Below are 13,903 nucleotides of genomic sequence, written 5' to 3' on the forward strand. Positions count from 1 at the left end.
TTTTTGTTTTTTTTTTCATTGTTGTTGTTGATCAAGCGAACAAATGAATACTTAATTATTCTTTGGCTTTCTAATTCAAACACATGAACCCCAACCCTGCAATTATCACTCATTAAAACAAGTGTCCAGTTTACTGATGGGTTCCCTTGTTTGTTCCAGAGTTTCTAGGGAAAGGTCACAGAACAGCAGACTCATATTTCATCCCACTTTTCAGCAAACATTTTCTCATGGCAAGATGGATATTAGTGTGACAGTTTGAATACGGCACCGCGGGCACAAGGTTGGAGTGCTTCCACCAGTTTCATTATTGTTGACATGGATGAAAGAACTCAAGTGGGTTACGCTGGATTTGGGGGTGATACAGTTTTATTATACAAAGTACAAATGTATCTGTAGGTTGGGGAGAAACGCTGAGAAACGCTTAGAAACAGGACCCATGCCCATGTATTTTACATTTTGCTATCTGAGGTATAATTTCCTTCTGTGCGAGGTGTGGAGATACAGCTACCAAAAAGGGTTTAGGACTAACACACATATATGCTGTAGGAACCAATGAGAGAGCCAGTTAAGCTACGAGCTACTGGTCGCCATGTGGAATCCATCATCATCACTCAAAGCCCTGGGCCCTCATTTATAAAACAACCATTGTGCACAGGCACTGCACACTTGTCTATATTATGTGATGATTGATAGCTTATCAAGAAAGACTTCAACCAGCAGTTATTGAGAACAAGAAAGTTTGGGCTTGTGTTAAGAAGACTTGGGTTAATGTAATAGCCTCATTCAGATCATGTTAATAATGTATTCACTTATGCGGAAAACTACCATTCACCCAAGGCACACATTTGTTCATGATAATGTCCATTATTGACTGTGTAATTAATCTTGTGAGTCCTCCTGGAGTTAATATGGAACAGAAACAAAGCATTAAATGCTTGCAGATCCATTTGAAAAAGGCAAGGGACCTTTGAAACCTTGGCGTTTAATGCCATAGCTCTTAGGATGGTGGTGCACACGCAACTTAATGTTACAATGGTGTTACAAGGCTTGGACAATACTGAATAAGAAGGGTCTCACTCCCTGCAGTCAATGTGGAAAATAACATTGTGAAAGCTGTTTTCCATCCATTGACATGGAAAAAGCAATTCATTTCACAAGTGGTTTACAGGACACAAGACCCTGCCGTGTAAGGGGACTTCAGGGTGGATGTGGTGTGATCATGTTCAGTTTTAGAAAATTTATGATCATGTGCAAGAAGAGTTCAGGCACATTTATTTATGCAAATAGCCATTTCCTTGATTGTTTTATTCTAGCTATTCTGAAATGAATCTGAAGAATGATTTATAAATAATGCCCCTTATATTTTTAAAGCAATTGCTAAAAATCACTAACTTTGTTTTAAAGTCTCCCATTCTAAAAATGAAGTCAAAGTTATTAAAACCACAAATTTGTCTATTTCAAAGCCAAATGACTATGACAGGGCCACTTAACAAAGACTATTACAAGGTCCAGTGGCAGATAAATCATAACCCGTAGGAAAACTGAAATATTTTGTGCGGTTGGAAAGTCACCACAAAAATCAGCAGAGAAATCTGCCCCTGGGGACGTGGTACTGAGGCGTCCGAACACCGCGTGTGCCACCTTCTGGCTTCAGTGAACCTTGGAGTACTTGCTCCAGTGAAGCCTGGCAAGACTAAGCAATGCACCTGGTACTCTTCATTAAAAACCCGTACCTGCTTCAAAGTCAGGCCACAGCACAGAACGCACTTAACAGTGTGCTGGCTGGTACCCCTTTATGTTAAAAAAGTTCATATTTACAACTCTGAAAGCAAGTCATAACTCATGTGCCACCAATAAATCCAGGGTGGCAATTGTTGTCAAACATGGCCATAAAAAGAGTAATTTCAGCCGCCCTCCACTTACTGAGGAAGTGCAACTGACTATTTGATGTAAATCGGCAGATGCAAAGGCAGTTATTGAACCGCCTGCCAAATTGCGTTCATCCATTCAAGTTATTGCAATTAGTCACCTAAGTCCTGCTGTACACGATGTTGCACGATTTACTGACTTTATTTTCTTTCCAATGACGGAGGGAAAACTGCTCTGTAGGTAACTTGCTAAATGTTGTGCAATATTGTTTACATATTCACAAAACTCTCACGCTTATATGAACCCACTGTGCTGTAAAGAGCACGTTCAGCAAGCCAAGCGTATAAGAGATCAGTGTCAGCTTTTGGGATGAGCAGATAAACAAGCCAATAGATCATGACGATATCAAGGGAGGAAGTGGCAGCAATTGCTGTTGCATTCTTAGGCATTTCCTGGGGAGACTTTAATGCTTCGGCAGGGAACCCACCAAATGAACACAGAGCCATTTGTAGTGACCCCAAACCTGGGAAGCAAAAAAGTGAGGTGGGGGGTGGAGGGGGCTACCTCATGTTAGTTCGGAATGAGGACCCTTGAGTTGGGGCCCTTGGGAAATGTTTTCAACTGGGAAATCCAAATGGAAGATGGGGTTGTGTTTAATCAGAGCACAGCGGGTCAGAACAGATTACCACAAGCGGCTGGTGCTCGGCTGAGGAATCGCAGCACTGGAGGTTGGGCTAGGATAGGAAAACCACGCTGGAAAACCTACTTGGGAGAATGGCATCTGGTTCCCATATCCACACTGTATCACAATTAGCCCGGCGCAAAACGGCTTTAATGTCGAACACGCACGTGCACGCGTGCATCTACATGTGGCAGAGCCTCGGACGGGTAAAAAAAAATAGCCAGGAGGGCTATGCTGCGAGGAACCGTGGGTGAATGGAAGTGTGGTGAGGCGAGTTCATTTAGTAGGGTCACCTTGCAATTAGGGTAGCTTAGCAAGGAGGCCTGGGCACGCTAATGAAGCAGGTCACCCTCCCATGGGGCGGGGCCGCTGACTGAAGTGTGCCACTGCCCAGGAGGGTGCCATCCTTCCTCAGGTTTTACTGCATCTCTCTGCTGGGCTTTGAGGCTTTTATGGGCTGGAGCCCACCCAAACCCCCCCCCTCCCCAAATCTGTGCATGCAGCCGAGTTTTCCCAATCTAGAGGGGGCGTAAGGCATGACTTGCTCATCCATGACAATCACACATATTGCAATTGTTAAGCAGTGGGACAGTTTTGGATTCAGCGTTCTTAGCTTTTATGGCAGTTCAAATGGAAGAATATTATCGTTCTGTAGTGATTTGAACTTTCTGTTTTAGGAACCACATCCTGTGAGTAGTGTCACTCCTGCACTTGGATATACACTCAGCGTCTGACAGAGAAATCTCTCAGTGCGGTATTTTGCTTAGAGCTCTGAGGTCAACAAATCAGAATTCTGCCAGAGAGACCTCACAAAGTTAGTTTACAGAGAGTTTGCTCTAACTAACAGGCCTTTGTTTCACTTGGATTACCTGAGCCTGACTGCAACCCTGTCAAAATATATTTTTAAAATTTTTATCTGTTGAGACGTAACTCCGTTTTCATCTAATTATAATTCCAGCAAAGCATGTTAGTTCTCCATGTGTTTTGTTTCATACTGGCAAACACCATAACTAAAAATATAGCTTTAACTGCGATCCAGTCTCTGGATTGTTAGCATCATGTAGTGATCCAAGACCAACTTCCCAAATTCATACTCTAACCTTAGCTATTACAATTGCAATTACATCAGTTCATAGCAATGCTGTGTTTTGCATTTAGAATACAGAGTTACAAAGCTGTAAGTCTTGTTAAATGCTTGTTAAGGTCTGCTTCCTTATTTCCTTATTTATCATGATTTCCATTCCATTCTATCCTACATAGTTGTAAATGCATCCTTATCCTTGGATTTGATGAAACGGCAATATGGCTGCCCAAGACTGACTTTGAACTTGTCAACAGAGAATATTTTAGTGACTCTAATCATGCTGTAGTGCTGAAGTTTAAAATCTTCTGTTATTATTGTACAGTTATACTGCTATAGATTGTGCTTCTCCAGTTTCATTCAACCTGAGCAGTAAACCAATATTGAATGTGGCTCGGTTAGCTACCGGTTTTGAAGTGCCAGTCAACTTTTTGAAAGTTGCTATATCCTTTTTTCCCTCATTTCTCCCCATTCCCTCAGTATAAATATTCTAGCAGGCTTCAGGCACCCCAAATGCTCCATGTGTTGTTCTGTTTCTGGCAGGACTGGGATGATATAATATCTCATTGAAAACTTTACTTCTACAGATTTTACTGAACTAAAACCCTTGAAAGGCTTTCATTCCCCTCACAAAGACAGCTTCTAAAATTAAACACTTAACTTATTGTCGCTGTTAAATTCCTGAATTGATACTTGGGCAGCATTGCAAATCAAACATTACTTTCTTTTGTCTTGCTGCTAATAAGCAAGTGTGGAATCTCCTGTCCTGACACACACTGGTTATGTATCTACTGCACATGCTTTAAAAGGCAACTTCCAATGCTGGGGAAAGCACTACTACCGGGATTTGAATCCCAGCTGTGCCATTTATGGCTGGGGGTCTTTGAGAATATGTTTGGCCATTCTCTTTCCTTCATTGCTAGGCAACATACAAGCCAATCCAGCATTTCCTTGGTGGAATTTGAGAGCTTTTGTCTTTTCTGATCAAAGGTTCTATGGTTTGTCAAAGCACAGGGCTACTATATAACAAACTCATTTATTTTTCATGTTACGGTTTTAGAATGTTCAAAACGAATTGTCTACCCAAGTTCACCAAATTACAGTGCAGGAGATTGCTGTGATGTAATTCATATTTAGAATTGTCTCCAAGTACAGTATCAGCTGCGTCCACAGCATTGCCTTTTCTGCTTAACTGACACCATGGTTTCTATGGTAATTAAAGTTAGAATTTGGGAAAGGAAAAAAAAAGCTTTAAATGGCACCCTTGCAGACGCAGGCCCTTGTCATTTTCTCTGTGCTGTCTGCCAGCTTGTCTAGTTGCTGTGCCAATTAGCAGCATGTTCGAGCTGGGGCTCTCCTAAATCTCCAGCTCCTCTGAGCACAAAGATGGGGGGGAAGCTGATCAAAGTCTGACAGGAGGATGTTTTATTAACAGGTGCACTGTATTATGGATGAATCTGAGGTCCAGGCTCCTGGATATCACCAGTGTTCTTCTAATCCCAAGGGTGGGCCACTGCATAATTCATTGGCCATGCCACACTGTCCAAACTGTTCCCTTAAAATAAGCTTGGGGGGGGGAAACATCCTTTATGAGATATATGGACAAAGGATAAAGTGTATGTAGACAGTAAGTGGTTAAGTGCGAGAAGACTGCTAGCAAATTCTTTGTATATACATTATCTATGTATGTAAAAAGTTGTGAAAAGTTAAATATACATAACGTATGACTCTTCAATGGTATTTCGCGTTACATAAGTATGTGACTTGGTGAAGTTAATTTCTCAGTACGCAGAAAGTGTAATATAACATTCTCTAAATGAAACTCCTCTATCGCACATTGTTAATGTGAATATGAATCAGATTTTACAGGTTTCACCTCCATATTGAATGAATAATATTCATTTGTGTGAATATTCATTTGTGTGATAGTCTTTGCATGTGGATGAATGAATGACAGTTCTCTAGTTACACATATATAGTGCCTTTCTCAGAACCCAAGGACACTTTACAATTATCACATTATTACATCCAGTCAGCACACCGATAGATGATTCAGTGCATTTTTCTCCTTTATGGATTTATTTTGCTTTTTAGGTGTCTTGATGTCTTGTTGTTTGAGAAATAGGATGATTTCTCAAACAGCACATCAAGATGCCTAAAAAGCAAAAGAGATTGATGGGTGGAACAAAAACACTATTTGTTTATTTATTTGTTTGCTCACTTGCTTGCTTCCTTCCTTGTTTTAACTAAAAACTACCCTAGAGAACCTTAGCTATGCATCTCTTCACATGGTTTCAAATGCATGCTAAATTGGCACATCTTTTGGTGTTGATAAGTGTGGCGTTTCAGCCATTAAGGATCATCAAGTGTGTCACCACCCAGTGGTTGACTTATACCAAACATTCTGGACCCCATTATTCTAAATATTTCAGCATCGCTATATTAAGGCGAGTTCTCTGCATTTTTTTATGTCTGGAGAAAATCAGCGGTCTAAATACTGACTGCTTTTCTGATCTCTTCTAGAGACAGAATGCTCAGAAGGTTGTCATTCGCAGAATTCCTAAATAATAGCCTGTCATTATTTAAATGGAAATCTCTGCAAAACATTATCTAGAGGAGTGAAACGGAATAAAAATAGAGGCAAAGAATTGCTTTTCCATTTGTTTTGTTTTACTGCCTGTTGAATACGGAGCATTTTCAAATGATCTGTGAATGGACAAAGCCCACTGAAAACCACATACATCCCCTTTGTTAATCAGTGTAGCTCACATAATATGTATCTTAAATTCACGAGATCAATTTCTTCATTTTCTAGCAATGATCTCATAACATAAGACATTCTTCCTTTGAATTATTATTATAAATGGGAAATGCCTTTACTGACAGTGAGTATATAAGGCACTGCTTTTCAGTGGATGTGCCCTCTGTTGGGTAACAATCTTTTCAGCTATATGATGTGTATTGAAAATATTTGTAAGTGATTCTGTGACGCTTGATACAGTGCAATCTCCATAAGTATAATCTGAAATCATCATAATAATAATGAATCGGTTACAATTCATGTAACTCCTACAAAAAGGCATTCTAAGATATTCTAATAGAGCATTGTAAAGTACAGTATTAGAGTGGGTTAGTAAGTGCACAAAACTGACAAAAATATGGTCACCTGAAAAACACTGAAGTTACCTTTCCCACCTGGCGTCACCCAACCACCAACCCAAAACATGTCAAGCAGGTGACCGTAAGTATAGAGCCAATTTGCCTACTGTTCCTGTCTACAGTTTTTGGATATGCTCCATGCCCCCTGCCCCTAGAAATGATCCTGGCCAAATCCATGCAGCCTGCTCTGATGCGGGTAATGCACTGCTGCCTTCTGCCTCCTCATAGTTAAATATGGGCCTGCCTTCATCAGCTTCACTGCCAGACATTCTCCATTTGTTTGAGGTAGAAGGTTTTTGTGATCACTCAGGACTTAATGAAGTGAGATTCTCTTTTTTAGTGGATGCTCTGGCAACCATTCTGGGTTTGGTTGTAGCAAACCCAGGAGTGCTTTTAGATGAGAATACAGTTCCCTCTAGGGAAAGGCATGGATAAAAATATTATTGTATTCATATTGTCAAGATTACATGGGGCATCTGAGAGATTTTTTTTCTATGCTAATTCCAAAAGCATTGATTGACCAACTTTGCCACCAAATTTGAATTAACAAAACAGTGTAGTCCACTGTACATAACAGAAAAAAAGATCTCCTTGGACAATACCAGATCACATGTAAGAAAATAAAATCTTACACTTTTCAAAAACAAAATAGACTGTATTGTCAGCCACAGCTCATACATACATACAAAGGCTTTACCTTCAGTGATGTATAGAAAGGAAAACCATGATTCAGTTTGTTGCCATGGTACTTACAGGAGGTCCTGGGGGGGAAAGAAAAGACAGGCAAAGAGTCATAATTTGAACCAATTTGCTGCAGATGAGAGATCAGTTACTCATTTACCAGATACAGAGACACCCGGCAGCTGTGATGTGACAGCCCCTAATAAAGTTTCAACGCCATGCAGGTCTAAAATATCTGTTTCAGTGATAGGGAATATATCCCCAGGGGGCAAACAAGACAGACAAAATATCCTTGCTTCCGGCTACTCTTATTTCAATGACACCGCTAGAGCTACACCCCATTTCCGCATGCATGCCAGATCATACCCCTTATTTATAGCCCTGGCATTTAAAACTGGCATCTGGACAAAATGCTGCCCCTGTATCACCTTTCCAAACTGTTGGCCAACAATGACAGGTTGGACCATCTCATGTTTTTTATGGAGACATATAGCATTACACAGGAGCTGGGGGCTTGTTACAAGACCCCCGACTTCTACCTTTCCTTGTTGTTTTTGTGAGGGGTAAAGTCATGCCCTTTACCAATTACACCCTTGCTCAGTGAGTCTATGGTTAACAACTATAGGGAATGAACAAAGAGCTGTACAAGTCATGCTAATCATTGGGTCTTATTAGGAAACAGCTGCTTAACCCTGGAAAGAAAAGAAGGAAAGATGACACACACACATTCAAAGCTTCCTCGTGTTGGAGGTGAAGTGCGAATCATTAGTGCAGCTGCTCTGTATAAAGTTCTACTCTATATGAAGGTTTGATTTGTATTGCACAGCTTTTAATTTCTTTGTGTGTAATTACTGTTTTTTATCCAAAACATGAAGCAGGAACACCACGCAATTCAACATTCAACCTGGCAATCCAATGATGAGTTTAAATCTTGTGTTTTAGGGAACAGGGAAAACATTTTTCTGTAGATTACCGTGAGCGTCCATGTGTGGAGAACCTTGTCGTGAAGACCTAAACAGTTAATTAAAGATTCATTCCTTTTCTATTCCCTCTTCAAATTTTGTAACAGTGTAAGAACATCTCCCCCATTTAGGAGGGTCAGGGAGGTAACAAGCACCCCCCGACTGCCATCAGAGTTATGACATTTTTTCTCACGCAGTTATGGGTGTGGCACACGTGCTAGCGAGAACAGCCCTTCCCTCTTCATGCAAGCTGGAACTCGGTGCTGTAAGTGGACACTGGAAAGAATTTCTATGCTCTTCCTATGCTCCCGCTTTGGTGGGACTTTGAAAACCTCACCACATGTGACCTCGTGATTGACGATCCCTTAGCAGGGTACTGTGTGAGATGGCATGGAAGGACTGGTCATGCTTACCAACAAATATGAAAGGAGAGTCTAGAGTAGGCTTCAGCACGGACAGATGCATCATGGTTCGTGTTTGAGCCAAAGTGGCTAATGTTGGACTCCATTATTAACCCAGCCACCATGTACTGTAAACTGCCTATAAGCATTACGATTATTATGATTTCATTTTTATTACTAACACATTGATCAAATACGCATCATGACAATAGCTTTCTTACTTCACAGCAGTATATCCTGTCTTATTGCATCTATTAGTATGTCGGACAGAAAAGACTGGGACCTTTTTGAATATTTGATACATTTGTCAAAATGGTACACGTCCATGTGGAACATCTGTCTGGCAATAAATGGTACAGTTACCTTATGCTAAAAGGTCTGTTTAGGTAAAAAAAAAAATAATAATAATTCAGCTTTCTGACACAGATTTACTTGTACAAATCAAGCTAATGGTCTTTCTTTCTGAGAGTTATTGTTTGTTTTGCAAATGTTTTAGTGTGGGGAAAACGGCTGGGAAAAAACTTTTATTTTGAAGTATTTTTTTCCTGTGGTATTAATAGGAGACCTCTTTGCTACACAAAGGAGTTGTGTAGCGGCATAAGTGTGCATGAAAGAGTGCATCCAAGCACAGATCACCCATCACAGATAACCGGCATGGCTTCGCTCAATGGTTCTCTGCCGAATCCGTGGACCGGCATCCCTACCTGTGACAGCCATGGCCAGCCGAACCAAATAACCGGCTTTCCCTTCTCAAACCCCATTCATTACGCCTAACTTGTGCTCCAGTGAAGTGTCATTTTGAGCTTCAGCCCTTGGGTAAACACATTTGATGTTTTTCCAGGTTTTTTTAACCCCTTCGATTGGCTGGTCACACTGGGCAAAGTGCAGCTAGATGAAAGGATGTTCACTATTGGCCAGGGGTAAACTCATAGATCTACAAATGTAAAAAGTGCTGGAAAATCTAAAAACATATCCATCAACATGGCAACACATACATTATTTTAAAACATGTACACTTTCGGAAGTTTCTGAAGTTGCATGTGTTTTCTGAATTTGTATAGCATCCATGAGATTGCAGCGTTTTTGAAAAATGTACATGTTGTCACGTTGATGGATACGTTTTGTGATTTTCCAGCACTTTTTAAATTTGCAGTACACTGGGTTTTCTTGGCCACTGTAATGTTCCATCCATCCAGATGGGCCAGATGACCATACTTCAAGCTGGGCGTTTCTCGCCCTGGAAACCCACTGGCAAGGCAAACATGGATCTGGGGTCAATGAGAGCCAGCCTTCACTCAAACATCACTTTAGTGGTGTGGCCTGAAGATGGCTTCATCTGAAATAGCTTTCCCCCTCATGCCTTCACAACTGCTTATTATTTCCAAAATTGGCATTCATTCTCTAATCAAAGTTCCATAAATCCAAGTTGGAAGCAGTTATTCCATTTCTGGTGATGATTAAGCAAGCCAGCCAAGGAAGTTATTCTTAATTGGTGTGCATATTTAAGAATGCCTATAAACCTCTTAATACATTCTATACTTTTATATGGGGGGCGGGGGGGGGGGGGGACACCTGGATCATATCCAGTTTTAGATCCAGTGCACCATTAATGTGACATGTAAAGGTGAGAGGAAAAGAACAGGCTTAAAAAGTCATTACTTGAGAATCAGCTCACATTTGCTTTGGCTTCCCTGTGAACCACGCTGTAAGTGGAAGTGCGCGCACGTGTCTGTTCTTCTCATGAAGAGAAGGACTGTGTATGGGACCGGCCCGCTGGTGCCGTAAGTATTGTAGCTCAGGCTTTGGGTTGCCGTGCCTGGCCGTGCAGCACGAATCTAGCGTAACACAAGAATAAGCCTCTTTTATTGGTACAATAGAAGGGATTTTGTCGTATTGTTACCAAGACAGACTATGCAGTGGAAATCATTGTGTTGGATGCTTTTGGCTGATTTTCAGTTTTTTCTTCACTGCCACATGCAATAACATGGAAGGGAAAAAAATGCAAACAAAAAACCAGATTATAAATACCTAATTTTTAACATTATGCAAAATATCAGCCTAGTGTGTCACCACAGGCCAGAAATTCTTTTCTTTGGCTTTGATGCCACACTCCTGAAAATGCATCCGTTAATGGCAGCTTAAAATTTTTATCACCTTTGCTGGTATCTATACTTCAGCTAAATGAAAACACAGACTCCAGTCCATCTATAAAATTTGAAATTAATTTAGTAGAGTAAGAGTAGAGAACCTTGACTGCAAGCATCAGAAGCCAACTGTGGAATGGGGCCTCCAGCCTCATTGTGTTTAATTTCTTATGTCTTGAAATGATAATCGAGTCCAACATCCTGCGTTTTCTATCAGTGGTTGCTTTCATTTCCTTTTCTGTGACCTAACTGCTACCTTATGACCCGTGTTCACCAAAAAAAACTTTTGTAAGCAGTCATTCAAATTTATATGCAGTCATTCAAAATTTCTTTTTATGGAGTGTCTATCTTTGCTCCAACAGGTTAGATTGTGTTGAGCTTCTAGACATCTCAACACTAGTGATCATAAGATTGCAGTGTTCATTATTTATGCTTATGGCCATGCAAATTTGAAGTTTGGATTTAAATCTTTTACTTTCCTTATAGTTTGATCCAGCATCCATTTCATATGCTCTCTGGATAGGATGCCACTTACATGTGTCCTCCAGAAATAAATGAGGACTATTTATACAAAATTTGATGGGCTACCCAAGGTTTGAACTCCTTACCATAGGGTCCAGTAAAAACGGAGCTAGGGGCCAGTGTAATTGGCCCATAAGCCTTTTGGAATATCATTAAGCAAACACAGAATTCAATGCTTCCATGCACTGGTACATTGGGTCTCCATCATTTCCGTTTTGGAAAATGGGAAAAGTAGTGCGCATTGCCTTTCTATGGGCACGCTTCACAAACAAGTTTTATGACTTGACACTTCTTTCAACAACTGCCCGCTGAGTGAGATGAAATGGGCGTGATAGCGAACAGTTGTGTGTGTGGAAATGACTTAACTCACCAGGGTCTCCATTGCGTCCTCTTCTTCCACGTTTCCCTGGAGGACCTAGAAAGCAAAAGAAGAAAGATTTTCCCAGCTCTCTCAGATTAAGTTAAATAAAACAATGCTTTGAAATTCAGAGCCTTGCATTCTGCAGGCTTTTGTTAAATGTCTAAGTAAAAACCACCCAAAGAGGACTGCTCAGACAGAGGTTTTGTCTAAATATTGCCTTTGGAAACTTTGGAAACTGTGCTTCTGTGGGCCATCCTGAGGTTCGTTAAGATTTTAAAGGTCAGAGGCTGAAATAGGAAGACAGCACCATCTGCCTTTGAAAACTATGCATTCTCTAGTTCCATTCCTGCAGTGCAGTTCTTTTCAGCATGGATGCATTTATTTCTGATCTGTTTTAAAAACATTTTCAGTTTGCGCCTCACGGGCCTTGCGTGAATGGTACCTGTCACTTTATGCTCAACCAGAAGAATGAAGTAATTACACGGCCTGTTAAGTTTAACATGCTGGGAATGAGACTGAAAGAAAAATTCGAGGTCATAGGTATTGTCCACAGGGGCCTTAAGAGTCTTACCTAATCTTGAGCACCAGAGTAGTGGCAACATAGGGAATAGGGAGAGTGTGTGGAATACATTTAGCTATTAATATTTCACAGTAGCATGTTGGAGAAACATGTTAGTGCAGCGTATTCAAAGAATATATTGCCAATTAGGTTTCTAAATAATGACATCAAATTGACTTCCAATATGATAGTAATACATTACTCATAATTGTCCTTGTTTTTGCCATTTGATTTATTGACCTGATTTACTCTTTGGTTGATGATATATTATGAACATTTAATAGCAAACCAAATTTTTAAAGTGTACTCTTTTTGAGGCAAATCTAAATTTCCTTGTACAAAGTCAAAGTCAACTTTATTGTCATTCAGGCTATACAACCAGCAGTGCACAGCTAAACTAGATTGCATTTCTCCAAACTCCGATGTGCAAATATACAATATACATAAAGGTAAATGCACGAGACAAGACATATTAGTCAGCACAGACAAGACATAGTGTAAATACAACAAGGAATATATATTAAAAAAAAAAAATATATATATATATATATATATATATATATATAGTAAAAGTGTGTGTGTGTGTGTATATATATATATATATATATATATATATATAGTCCTTACAGAGAGAACATTGAAATTATTGCACAAAAGTAGCTACATAAGAAGATGGGGGTGTGAGTTATAAATAGTGATCATAAATAGTCTATGTTTCTAAGTATAAAATAAAATACTGAGTTTGGGTATATATGCTTAGACATTCTGTGTGTGTGTTTGAGTTCAGAGTCCTGGTATGCCAAAAAATGTGGTGTGTATTGTTAAAGGGAGTTAAGACATAATACAGCTTAATTACTTAAGTCATACAGAAAAAGTACAAGCTGAGATGTGGGCAAGGCTGGTCTGCCTCCAAATGTACCATAGTGTTTTTAGCATGTTACAGGAGCTAAGTGGTAGGTGCTTAAAGGCAAAAAGCATCGTGTCCAGCACAAGAAGTCTTAGGACTAATCAATCCTGCTCTTAATTTGTCATGATGTTATGTTCTAAATAACAAATTGGCCATGTTTGTTCACTCATTACTTCTCATGCCTTTCCTTGGGAAGACCCATAACTCCAATGGAAAAGCTTGTTGACTGAATTAGTCCAAACTGCAATTTTAAAAGGCTAATTACTAATTCGTCATCACTTACTGTACCCTCATCGTGTGAAAAGTCCCATTGGTTTTGTGTTCACCACTCATAAGTAACAAGCAGAAGCATTTCTTTGGGTTAAAGTAAGTGTGAAGAGGTGAAAAGGGTCATTTTCTCAACAGGACTTTGGTTCTTCCTGCTTGATTCTGAATATTACCAGTAACTAAACCAATAATAGGAAAAAGTGAGAAACGTTTCTGTTCCATGCCTTTGAAAGTAACGTCGAGTGATTTTCTAACCCAACAGCCAATATCCATCAACCAAAAAAGCAATTTCCAAGAAACATTTACCC

General features: G+C 40.0%; 1 protein-coding gene across 4 annotated transcripts in view; it reads right to left on the reverse strand.

Moving 5' to 3' along the window:
- Positions 1 to 13,903, reverse strand: part of LOC113577343 (collagen alpha-1(XXV) chain) — a 136,230-nt gene that overhangs the window by 56,352 nt on the left and 65,975 nt on the right. For all 4 annotated transcript variants that reach the window (XM_027009934.2, XM_027009933.2, XM_027009936.2 and 1 more), the window contains exons 3-4: positions 11,872 to 11,916; positions 7,545 to 7,552 (exon numbers count right to left, since the gene is read on the reverse strand). In XM_027009934.2, the coding sequence (XP_026865735.2) occupies positions 7,545 to 7,552; positions 11,872 to 11,916 (53 nt within the window). The remainder of the gene's footprint in view (positions 1 to 7,544; positions 7,553 to 11,871; positions 11,917 to 13,903) is intronic.

This window comes from Electrophorus electricus, chromosome 19 (assembly GCF_013358815.1).
Source record: "Electrophorus electricus isolate fEleEle1 chromosome 19, fEleEle1.pri, whole genome shotgun sequence".
In the NCBI taxonomy this organism is placed as follows: Eukaryota; Metazoa; Chordata; class Actinopteri; order Gymnotiformes; family Gymnotidae; genus Electrophorus; species Electrophorus electricus.